The sequence below is a fragment of the Dermacentor variabilis genome, chromosome 7 (assembly GCF_050947875.1).
Source record: "Dermacentor variabilis isolate Ectoservices chromosome 7, ASM5094787v1, whole genome shotgun sequence".
Classification (NCBI taxonomy): domain Eukaryota; kingdom Metazoa; phylum Arthropoda; class Arachnida; order Ixodida; family Ixodidae; genus Dermacentor; species Dermacentor variabilis.
This window is the reverse complement of record NC_134574.1, coordinates 29706930-29719940: the sequence shown is the minus strand read 5'-3', so window position 1 is coordinate 29719940 and position 13011 is coordinate 29706930. Positions and strand designations below refer to the sequence as shown.

Here is a 13011-nt window from a genome sequence, read left to right as displayed (position 1 = left end):
AGGATTCGGATACGTTCTAGTTTGTATTTGCCGCCATGCGACAGGCTTTTTTTTATTTTGGGTGAGGTCGAGGAATACGCCCCTATGTAACCTATAGTGTTCTGTGATGTCATTATACCTGGTCATTCTGTCCACCCACTCCCACTTATCTACCTCGCCGTCATGTCTGGAGGGTGCCGAGGCGTCACTTGTGACTGCGGGTAGGTCCGTAAGACCTCGAGCCGCGCCGTGTACCGCTTTATTGTTGGCGTCCTGCGCGAGGGCGTGAGTGGGTGTCCATATTTTGTACATCTTTCTTTTGAAATTTGACCTCCTTCAAGAAGAATTGCGTAGTGCCTCCGGGGAGATGCCGCCGTTGGCAAAGTTTCTTACTGCCCTCTGAGAGTCGCTATCACGGTTGCATTAGTCTTAACTACTATAAGCGCTCGACTGTCTCATTACTTGTGGTGCGTCTCGTCGCGCACTTCTTACATAGTTTCTCGCTATCCATTACGGCTGTCGTAATCTCCCGTCTGCGATTGTATTGAGCCATGTTTACGAAGGCTGCGTTCTTCTCGCTGCCGAATTTCATGTGTATCTGCGTTGCTCTATTCGTTCGTTGCTCCTTATTGTTTTCAGGGTGCACGTTCTTTGTATGGAGGGTATTACCACTGTTGCCTACGTCTCTCTTGGGATGTCCCCTTTTACACCATGCTGTCCTGTCTAGTCCGGGTGCCGACTTGGTATTGAGATTCTGGGAGGTGCCTGGACCTCTGACTTGCCGATTTCTGTGTCTAATTCGTCATTTACCTGCCCTGTGTAGTCAAGGTGTAAGACGGACATCGCTTGCGAGATGTATCTTTTCTCAAATCCATTGAGGAAGTCCTGCTCTGTTCCTCGGTACGTTTGAATTAGTTGATTTATATTTTGCCTATTTGCCAACTTGGTCCCATCAGGGTTTAACAAATACCGAAGGATGTTGCACGTTTTTTTTTTCCATTTCTATCTAACTGTCCATGTCGTTGCACTTTTCCTCCCACTGTTGTCTACACAGTTGCTGGGCGTACTGTTCTATGTCCCTGCTCGATTTGGCTATCCTTCTACGAAGCGTCCCGTCGTGTTTTTGTTTTTTCCATCTCCGTTGCAAGCCTGCCTTAGCTTCCCACCATGTGTAGAAACTTATTGTCTATTTTCTCTAACTGGCGTCTCCGACGGGACGGTTTTCGTAGATGCCGTCTTATCTTCCTTCAGTTTTCGGTCAATTCCTCAATACCGTGTGTCATGTCATCGGCCCGTTGTCTTACTTTCCTGAATTTGTCCCAGTCGACAATATTAAGCTGTCTAAATTTTTTGCTCGCGCGGTCCAGTGCTTACCGTTATTTATAGTATATTGTGGTCGCTCCCAAAGTCGTGTAGCGTATTTCTCCACTGCGTGTCCCCTATGTTCTTGATGAATGTTAAATCTTGCGCAATATCCGCGCAAACGCTGGTACCTATTCTCGTGGGAACCGATGATTCGGTCACGAGGGTCAAGCCTTCCTGTTGCGCGTCTAGCCAAAGGTGCCTGCTTTCTGAGTTTCGATTTTGTAGCTCCATGCCACTTGTTGGGCGTTAAAATCGCCTCCAATCAATATCGCTTGGTTGACCACTATGGCTAAGGTTTTTTTAAAGACCGTTTGAAATTCACTGTGTCTGCATTTTGCACTCCGGTAAATATTTAATACAAAGGGACTGTCCTTCCTTTTACGGGTGGGTATGAGTTCTAGGAGAGTGTGATCGATTGACTTATGTGTCGTGTTCAACAACCATGTGATTTCGCTTTACCAACGTCTTCAGCACCCATGTCTCACCTTTGGTACTACCAAAGGACTTGTATCCAGACAATTTCGCCAGCGCATGCGTTTGCTGCATCAATACAACATTCAGGCTTTTTTATTTTAAGGTGTTATTGCAGAATGTATTGTTTTCGATTGTATCCTCTACAATTCCATTGCCAGATCGTGTATCTATTTTCTCTGTCTATGATGACGTTACAGGTCTGCTAATCTCTCGCCGAGTACCGGGGCCGTAGTGTACGGCTTGATGGCCGCCTTAGCCAGTCCCCCCCCCCCCCCTCTATGTGTTTGCTGTCCCCATATTGCTAGTTTCGTTTCGAAGTCAGCCATCATTTCTTACATTTGCTGTAGTACCGCCTTTCTAAGCGCCTCTATCTTTGCCTCTATCTTTGCCTCAAATTGCGCTTCTAGTCATTGGAGTTTAGTTTCAAATTGGGGTTCTTTCTGTTTTATGCTGGCTTCAATTTTCTGTTCAAATTCATACTGTCTTTCTTGGAGCGGCGTGGCTGGCTTGCATTTATTTACTCCGGTTTCAGTCAGAGTGTTCTCGGTTTTACGTTTAATGGGGGTGAGTGCTACGTCTTCTTCCATTGCTGTGCCTTTTGTCTTCGTTATAACCAGCGAGGTTTCGTCGTTGCTTGGCACTTTCCCGCTTCTCAAACGGTCGTTCTCTACCCTGAATTTTTTAAAATTTTATACATAAACGCAACATTACTCTGCCTGATATGCGCCAATTCTTTCTCTAACGTGTAAACATTATTTTGAAAAGTAGCCTCTGCCTCTGCCCGTTCCCCGGAAGCCGCGTCCTGTAACCTGTAAGGGACCCACGGCGCCGTTGACGCTGCTCTTACTTTTTCGGGTCTGGGATCCTCTTCCGCATGTGCTCCGGAAGACCCGGTACTACTGGTCTTGCGTCTGGATCTCGATCTGGACCACGATCTCATTCTGGTTCTGTTGTGTGACGTGGAGCGGCCCCTTTTCCTTGCTTAGAGTTTGGGGAAGTCTTTCGGTCCGGATCCGTCCCTCATTCGCTGTTCGTACCGTTGTCTCCAGTCTTTCCGTCCTGGTCTGTACAGTCGCTTCACATACGCTTTCGTAGTACCTCGCTTCGTCCTCTCGTCTGGCTCGCTCCCAGTGGCGCCTCTTTATTAAGGATGTTATCTGGTATCACGGATTTGCATTGACAATCCACTGTAGGGTAGCCTTTGTCGCATAGTTGGGACATTGCTTCGCACTTGTGGTCCTGCCGCGGATTCTCCACCCGCAGCCTCTGCATGTCCTGCTGTTCGGGCTCGGGAATGCATCGGCTCTGTGACCGAGCCGTCCGCACTGGAAGCACACGTCTCGTTGCTTCCGCTATAGTGAGCTCTTGACCGGTGCACTTCCGCATCTCACGTATTTTCGGACGTCATTCCCGTCGAAGCGGATGATGACGTTCGTGGTGTTTTCCATCCTCTTCGCCACGAGGACCATTGGATTTATTGGTGTTACTAGTAACTCCGCTGTTTGTATAGGAGACATCTCATACGTTACCCCTCTTATAAATGTCCCTTAGATAAATCTTCCGGAGCGGACTCGTACGCGTTGGCTTCGAACTCCTTGATTCCCGTCCTCGATCGAGTGATAGTCCTGCATATTTCGGTGCACTCCTCGATCGATTAGCGGAGGCGATTAAGACACAGCCCGGAGCTATCGAGCAGCAATCCGAGACCACCAAGAAACAGTCTGAGGCCATTGCTACCCTCAACCGCAGAATGGGGATAATGAAGGCTAAGCTTATTGACGTAAGCAGACTGAAGGTGGCCGGTAAAGTTAAGAAAGCACATCAGGATTCCAAGGCGTCGGGCAAGTGCACCGCGCTCAAGAGGATGCTAACTAAATAGAGACACAATGGCGGACAACACAGGCAAACTATTTGTGTGGCAATGGAACTGCGCTAGCTTCAAGAGGCGCAAGGCCTCGCTACAACAGTTTGGGAAAGCACAAGCGGACAAACCGCATGTCCTGCTCCTACAAAAGACCCTTTGTGAGGAGGCGACCTTCTCGGGTTGCCGCGTTGTCTCGACAAGAGGAGACGGTAGGAGAGGGGTAATCACTATGGTTAAGAAGGCAATTTCCTTCCAGGAGCACGAGATCACAATAGGCAGAGCTGATGCTAGCACTAGATTGGAGGCGCAGCTGGTTGAGATAATCCCTAGTGGCAGGATCAAACAGAGCATATTCGTCCTCAATGTGTACAGCCCTCCGACAGATCAGAGGCAGAGTTTTCGCGGACTCCTAGGCAGGGCAGTCACCCAAGTGGGTGACAGCCCTCTGATAGTGGCAGGGGACTTCAATGCCCCGCACATGGTCTGGGGTTATAATAGACAAACGGCGAAGGGAGTGAACTTAGTGAGCACGGCAGAAGACTGCGCGTTGACCCTAGTTGCGGACCCCCGCTTTCCCACCAGGATAGGCACCTCGGTTTCGAGGGACACGATGCCAGATCTGGCTTTTGTTAGAAACACTGACGAAGCCTGGACTAACTTGCAAGAAAATTTACGGAGTGACCATCACAGCGTGGCGTTATCAATCAGGATCAGAGCGGCCCCGCTTAGGATATTTCAGTACGTTGATTGGGATCTCTTCCGAAAGATACGGGACGAATATGAGTTGGAGTACGGTGCACTGGATGATCTACTCGCGCAGGTCAAGAGAGACGTTGAAAGGACCACCAAGGAAATATCCACGGACCTTAAGACCCCCAGGATAGACGCGCGCCTGGCGCATCTCCTGGAGGCCAAGAGGTCTGTGCTGGAGAGGTGTAAAACGCAAAGGCTAAACCGCAGGCTGAGAAAGAAGATCGCGGAGCTTAATCGCAGCATAGAGGCACACTGTCTGGACCTCAACAGACAACAATGGAACGAAGCCTGCTCGGCAGCAGACGGGCGAATGCGCACGGGGGGAAAATGGAACCTTCTTAAGCACCTGCTCGATGATAAACAGATAAAGGGTAATCAGAGACTCTCCGTAGATAGACTTGTGCATAAGCAAAAACAGGAAGGTCATTCCGATACGTCCCTTCTCCGAGACCTGGCAAGGAAGTATCTTCCGGTAGGAAAGAATGAACTACGGAAATGCCCTCAATACGTGGGGGAGGACGCCCCAAAGCTTGATGATCCGTTTTCTGAGGCAGACATCAGGGAGGTGCTCTACAATCTCAATGGTACGTCGGCCCCTGGGCCGGATGGCATAACCAACCGGGTTTTGAGGAACCTGGACGACCGGTCCATTAGCACCATTGCAAAGGAAATCAACAAGGTATGGGAGGAAGGTAGTGTTCCGGACTCCTAGAAGCAGGCGACGGTGGTACTGATTCCTCAGCCTGGAAAGCCCCCAAGCCTGCACAACCTCCGGCCCATTTCGCTAACGTCATGTTTAGGGAAGGTTGCCGAGCACGTTATACATAACAGGATCTCAAAACACAAACATCGCGAGGAGTTGTTCTCGTACAATATGGTAGGGTTTAGATCATTCCACGCAGGACGTCATGCTACTGCTAAAGAGACAGGTTATTGACAACAGGACTAGAGACGCCAGGGCCATTCTTACACTAGACTTGTCCAAAGCCTTCGACACTGTGTCGCACGACTTCATCTTAAATGAGATTTCGGCATTGCACTTGGGAGGTAGATGTCTCGCGTTTGTGGAGTTCTTCCTGAGGGGCAGGACAGCGGTCTTCAAGGTGGGGCAGACCAAATCAGAACCATTCCCGCTAGGAAACAGAGGCACGCCACAAGGGGCGGTGATCTCCCCCCTCCTATTTAACATTGCAATGCACGGACTCCCGAAGCGGCTGGCCGCCGTGCCAAACGTGGGACACACGCTGTACGCCGACGACATTACGATCTGGTGTCCGGGAGGCTCGGAGGCGGCCGTGGAACAGGCGCTCCAGGAGGCCTTGGACGTGACCCAGTCCTTCCTGGAGGGCACGGGTCTCCAACTCTCCCCGACCAAGTCAGAGCTCATGTTATACAGACCGGCAAGGCAAGGGTTCGGGGGCTCGTGCCGCTCGAGCAGATCCCCTTAGATGTATACACGCGGGACGGCCAGAAGATCCCCAGGGTGAATTCGATTAGAGTTCTAGGATTGTTGCTCGATGCCAGGGGCTGTAATGCTAAAACCATTGCGCATCTGACCGCCAAAACAGAGAATATTCTCAGATTAATCATGAGAGTCTCCAATAAGAAGGGGGCCTAGGCGAGAACAACCTACTTAAGGTGGATCACGCTTTTCTTATGAGCCACATCAACTATGTGGTCTCGGCCCTGCAGTGGACAAAGACTGAAAGGAACAAGCTTGACAGGTTGATGCGGAAAAGCGTCAAGAAGGTACTGGGTATTCCGATCACGGCGAGCACGGACAGGCTAATGCAGCTCGGCGTTCATAACACGACCCTCGAACTCATAGAGGCGCAACGAGCGGCGCAGATCACGAGGCTTTCGGGCTCCAGCGCCAGTAGGTGCCTCTTGGAGGCTGCGGGCTTGCAGCCGCGTTACAGTCACAGCGAGGTGGTTCAGCTGGACGAGAACTCCAGAGGGACCTACGTCGCCAGTCCCTTCCCTAGAAACATTCACCCGCAACATAATGCGGGCAGGCGAGCAGCTCGTGCCAGGGCGATATTGAAGAAAACGGTCGGCATGGAAGCCTTCGTGGACGCAGCTCAATATGGGCGCTCCGGTAAATTCACGGTCACGGCGGTCAGCGAAAAGGGCGAGCTCCTATCTGCGGCCTCGGTAGGCGCTGCGACGGCCGACGTGGCAGAACAGGTGGCGGTGGCGCTGGCGATGCAGGATTCAAAAAGGCCGTATATCTACACTGACTCACGCGCGGCCGTCAGGCTTTCGCTTCGGGAATGGTTGCGAGACAGGTGGAGGCGATTCTGAAAAACAAGTCCAGAACTAATTGTGACCCCGTGCATTATATGGTTCCCAGCTGACATGGGCGACAACGTGCTTCCGGACCGCCCGAACCCCAATGAAATTGCTCACCGCCGTGCGCGAGAATTAACGTGCCGCGACGGCGATGGGGCTACATTGGATCCGGAGGAGCTCGGCCACAGCGACCCCTTATTAACCTTTCATGAGATCGTCTCCCATTATAAAGAGGAACGCAGGCGCGCGCTTCCCGCCTCCACAACCAAATCTATGCAGATCTCAATCGATCACGCTTAGGATGCTTCAGACGAGGTCATATCTTTCGCGAGGTTTCTTAAGCAGGATTTATCCAGAAATTGACCCACAGTGCCCGGATTGTGGGGAGGTTATCACTCTACCTCATATGCTCTGGCAGTGTCCTGCGTTGCGAGATACGTCCCTCACCAGCGAACGGGACTGGGACGAGGCCATATCTAGTACGCAACTCAAGCTCCAGTCCATGGCCGTCCGTGAAATAGCGGAGAGGCTTGGCCTCCCGATTCCAACATGGGAGCAGCCAGCGGCGAGCCGGGGGCCCCAACGGGTCTCCGCCTGCTCAAACGGTCTCCAACGGGTCTGCGTCTCAGGACCTCAATAAAAGTTCATTGTCTGTCTGTTTGTCTGTTAGATTTTCCAGCACAGGTGTATGCACGTGGCATATTCTTTACCACTAAAGTCACAGAAAGCAAAGGGGCAAGCATTAACCAGCCCTACTGTTACCGTTACCATCATCGTCATGAAACCTGTGGAAAGACAGCAGCAAGTTTCAGTAAAAGAAGTGTCGGAGGAAAAGGTGTGACAGCGAGGCTTACAATAAAAATAGCGGTTACAAGACATGTTCAATGCCAAAATATGCTGAATGTCGCTCATCCTACTTTGGCATTGCGGCAAGCTTTACTCGTTTGAGCATATCACGTTTTGTGCATGCATTCTATTTCTATGTGCTGTCTATCTGCTCTGCAATTCTTATTTTTATTATGGCGGTTTAAAGACCCACGTTTCATTGGCATCTGCACCACATTTCTCCCGATATGTAATGTTGCCTTGGTGGTTCATGACATCTTCACTCACACCTATTTCTGTAGAGCATTGGCTCTACATTGTTCTACTGCTTAGGAATTAGAGCCCCATTATGAGACGAAAATATATGACTTATCCATACAGTATAACGCTGCCCCCCCCAATAAAGTACACTGAACCTTTGGCACATGCATCAACAGTGAACAGAACAATCTGAAGTATTTTCTTCATCCAAGCCACCACACTAAGACTCTGAATGCATATTAATTTCGCCACAAATGCATAGGCACAACCGGCTTGGCGCAACATCCACATCTCGTACTGCAACAAATAGTGCAATTCCCCGCTGACGCATGACTAAATTCAGCATTATGCATAGTAAGTAACTTCAATGAAGAACCCCAAGATCTTTATGAGATTAGCATTCATAGGCTACTTCACACAATTTGTGATATCCATTTATTTATTTATACTTAACCTCTTTCCTAAGAAAGTGAGCCATTTAGAAGGCACCCTGAAAGACAAGTTGAACAATCGGTAGAAAGTCAGCAACCAGCGAAAAAGTATCATAGGCAGCGGCATGTGAAATGTCGGTAACACAAAATTTAAGTCGGCGACGCAGAAGTGACAAATTTGGCACTATAGCGTGTCTAGACATTGCTTCAATGCTAATCACAGTAACGCTGACATTGAAGGCGCCTTAATTGATACGTACTTTCCGTCGACACACGCGACTATGTTCGTAATGTTCCCGTGAAGTAGGAAGCATTCTTTTATATATGCCCGCTCAGCCGCACTCTTCGGGAAAGCTAGCCACCGCTTACGCACTGCCGTATCGATAAGCGCGCCAGACATTTCCGCAAAAGTGGCTAACAGTAGTTTGATGACGTCCAATGTAACGTTCGGCGCCGACGCTTCCCTGAAAACTCGCAGTCCCGTAGAAACGGAGGGCGCAGAGGACTTGCTCTACGACGGTGAGCGAATGAAGCCCGCCACGCTGTCACGCAGACGAGAGTCTTCGCCTAGCTCGTCACACAGCCAGCGCACTGATGTCTTCGACAGGCGAAAATGACGCTGAAACTCCACGTCGGTCATGTAGGTGAACGGGTCCAGGCGGTCATACGGATGCTTGCTGCCGCTGGCTGCAATAACACAGGCTGCTGCTGCCGCCGCCATGTTCCCGAGTTGAACTCGGAGAGGGTTTTGCGATGTACGAGTTTAGCACGAGTTCGCCTGTCAATCAAAACCCAAGGTCATGCGAGGCATGTAACTAGTGCGCGCACCCGCGACAGTTAGGCCACGCCCAACTTATCTTTCGGCAACAGCGACGCGGGTTCGAGCTGAGAGGCATCAATAATCTTGACCGCCGACATAAAACACGCACAACTCACTGTCATCGTAGATGTACTAAGCAGCGCTATCAAAAACAAAGCGTTACCTGTCGCTGGCTTATGCATACATCTCGGACTGCGATGGCCCCCAACACGGTTTCATTGTCTGCATTGTGGCGACGTAGCGCACAGTAAATAATTATCGGCACGCCACTGTAGCTGCTTGCAAGGCGTCGATGCGGCGAGGGAGACGACGATGCGGAGGAGTGCGTATCGCAGCACTCGTTTGAGATGGCTGCTCTGTCATCGGTGATGTATCGGAGCCACAGCGTCGTAAACACGATCAGCGTGTGAGAATCGCTCGCTCTTCTAGACCCAGTGCAATGGCATTTCTTCTTCACAAGCACAGCGCACTCAACAGCTCCAACACCTTCCTCCGTGCGAAGTTTCATTTCATAACTGCACACTAGAGCCCTCACCTGCCAAAATGCGATTGCTGCGGTGTCGTTACAATATCCATCTGCGATCGCTGATGGCTCCAGCAGAGGTAATCCGCAAGCACCTGGGACTGCACAACAGCCAAATACTGCGTACATGCGTTCAGAGGCACTTTCACTGGGCAAGCGATGAATTGTGTCTCTCGGAAGCACGCACTTCTTCGCAATGTATCGGAGCGGCTTCGCGCACAAAGAAAAACTGGTACATTTTCACTGAACTGCGTCACTACGGGCTCTAAAATAACGTACAGCCATTTTGCAGCGACAACCGTTGCTCCCGTATCTATGACTAATGTGTAATGTTAGACGGTAACGTGGGGGCTTAATAGCCTACTGAAACGCCTGCGATGAACAGCCGTATCGCGGCGCTGCGTTGCTATTCCCCTAATAGAAAAAGAGTAGTCATGACCCTCCATGGGTCATGAGTGACTTTATTTAGAATAGCACTGCAGCACCCCTAGGCGACTTGTCACCATACGAACTCCCTTGTGCGTGCCACCTCTTCAATGCATCCGCTTCCAAGCTTCCGGCTCACTGTCACCACTCGCGGCAAGAAGTTCAAAATTGAATAATTCCCTCGATCTCCATTTGTCATCAGAAATTTCCTGCATTCAAAACGAAAAATTGATACTTAAAGAAATAAAAATGTTCGTCATCTTATTTGCTGTATTTTAACGTATTCATTTGAGTGAAAGTGTAGATCCAAGGATTCGCCGCATGTACTCTGTTCGCATTCGATGGAGGATTCAAAGATAGTGCCCAAAAGAGGAGGCACGCCCTTGACGCGCCCGGGAAAGGCGTGGCATGCGGCTCACGGCAAGTGTGCATACAAACAGCGGGACAGTCACGGTATTGCCCAGTTGAGATAATCCGCTGATAATAATACGCGGCGCTGGCGGTTTCCGTTGTGCAGCCTTCTGCCCTTGAAACGTCGAAGCAGCGTGCCGCGCAGGGTGCGCTCACGTTGTCATACGTGGATTTTTTCGACATATCTTTTTGCCTGTAGCTTTTGCGCGTTCCGCGCTATCTCCGTTCACTGACTGCCGTCGGGCAAACTCGGGTAAAACTCGGGTTAACGAGAAACTCGGCGCATCCTGCATAGCACCCATGGTCTTAGCCTCGGTAGCGACAAGGGGCGACAAGCGGAAAGCCGCCAAGGTATACCCAAATTGGCAATGTGGGGAAGACCTAGCGCGAACACAATTATGAGGAGTTATTTGACGCGGAAAGAAACAAGTAGCTTCAAGAAGACGCGGCACAGAAAGGGGACCATGAGTGAAGAGGCTGAGAGAGACATCTTGGCTTTCATGACTGTAACCCTCATTCCAGCGTGAGCGATGTGAGTGGTGAGGTGGGCATTTCAATGTATTCAGTTTCTCAGAGCTCTTAGGAAGGCTGAAATGCATCTCTATCACCATCAACTGCATCAAAAGCTGCAGGAAAGAGACTTTCAATGGTGGCTGGATTTCTGAAATTGGATGCTTGTGAACAGTGATGAAATACCGAATTTTGCTGACACAGTGCTATGGACAGATGCGTCAACCTTCTCCGGAAATTCTCAAGTAAACGTCCATGATGCGCATTACTGGAGCCATACCAACCCGAATTGGGTGGCGCAGAACCGACACCAGTACCAATGGTCACTCAGTGTGTGGTGCGGCACCTTCGACTGAAAAATAATTCGTCCCTATTTTTAACCACATGCTCACTGCTCAGCGGTACGTTAACGACATCTTGGAAGGCCTAGTCAAAGATTTTCGCTCTGATCTTCCTCTTGCGTTTTAAAGCGAACTTGGCATCAGCACGACGGTGCAGCATCTCACAGCCGCAGCCTTGCCCGAGCCTGGCTTGACGAAGTCTTCATGCGCCAGTGGGTCGTGGGCGGCATGGACCAGTGGCATGGCCTGCAAGGTCACCGGACTTGACACCTCTTGACTTCTTGTGGGGACATGTGAAAGACCGAGTTTACTGCAAAATACAACTACACCATAAGCGCTAAAGGCAGAGATTGCTGAAGCCTACAGCGAATACCGTTTTACGTCATCAAAAAAGCTACATCGGATGTGTAGAAAACGTGCCAATACTGGATCATGGCAGAGGGCGACTTGTTTGAACACATTTTTAGACAGACATCCCAGTAAATGAATCTCTACAATCATTATCCATGAAAAGAGTTATCTGTGTGAAACTTTTGTTTGACGTGAAAAAGGCACGTAAGTAATATGAAATTACAAACTCTCTGCCGACAAGGAATGGACAGGAAGCTAAAAAGCAACCTTTCCTATCGGTTTACAATTCTTCCTTTTGTGACAACCAGCGTAATTCACACGACGTTAACAAACTTGTTATAATGCATGTTCGCTTGTTGGCGTCTAGCACCCAAATTGGAACTGATGAGCTTGTCATTTTTGCTCCGCATGTATTCCGCTAGTGTGAGAGGGCAACTATCGCCGCAGAAACGGGAACCGCTTGTATTTAAGCAGCCGCCTGAACCCACTGGCGTTTATATCGGAACCAAGCACAACGCGATGCTGTGTCGTGGGCAGCACGACAGGCGAGAAGCGAGCGATGTTTTCTTTACGAAGCACGTTTGAGAGCGCTGTAATTGTGGCACATTCGGGCGCGCACAGCGCGCTGCACTGTCACGTGGTATTTTTTTAAACCCCGCGGCTTTCGTTTTTCCCGAATAAAAACGGCCAAGCTAAGTGTATCTCCTTGGAAATGCCTGGGTTGGGCTGTATTTGTGGAGCTCCACAACATTCCTTTTGATGCTCGAACGTTTCAAGCTATATTTAAAAAGTTAATTAGTTTACCTCACCTAATTACTAAAAAAAGATTGTACCTCACCAAGTGGTTTTGGCACGTAAAACCCCATAATTTAATTTTAAAAAAAAGACGAGCAGAAAAGTGGTACTGTAAGTGGAGATAAACGCTAACAACATCCACGCGATATGTGTTCTGAAGAACGTATAGGTTCTGCCAAAATCTTGATCCAAGTTTGCTGTGACACCCTGTATAATCCGTTAATTGAAGTATTTCAGGCTACGTACCGTAAAACAACATACAGGAATTTAGTTTACCTTTATGTCAAGATATTGTACTTTAAATGAGAAAAGCTTGCTGAGCAGAGTACACTTGAGTCTTGCTCTTTTTAGTTACCTGGCTTTCTGGCACCCATATCATTTTTTTACTGCTCCTGTAAACGAAGATGGCGATGTTCTGTTCCAGGAATAATGTATATAAGTTCCCAAAGAGCCTATAGGGAGGAAACGGAGGTAGCCGAGTGTGGTGGAATGCTTTTTTTGTTGTTGTTGTTGTTGCTTTCGCATATGAGGAAAGTATATGTGCTGTAAAGTTAACCTCATGTTTGCAGCGCAAGTACATTGGTAGTCCT

The 13011-nt window shown here is 49.5% G+C and overlaps 1 protein-coding gene across 1 annotated transcript; it reads left to right on the top strand.

The window, feature by feature from the left end:
- The first annotated feature begins 3911 nt into the window (after positions 1 to 3911).
- LOC142588581 (uncharacterized) lies at positions 3912 to 5147 on the top strand. The gene has a single exon (XM_075700418.1). The coding sequence runs from the start codon at positions 3912 to 3914 to the stop codon at positions 5145 to 5147; it is 1236 nt and encodes a 411-aa protein (XP_075556533.1).
- The last annotated feature ends 7864 nt before the right edge of the window (positions 5148 to 13011 follow it).

Coding starts and splice junctions, on each gene's coding strand:
- LOC142588581 (XM_075700418.1), top strand. CDS start 3,912: ATGGTTAAGAAGGCAATTTCCTTCCAGGAGCACGAGATCACAATAGGC.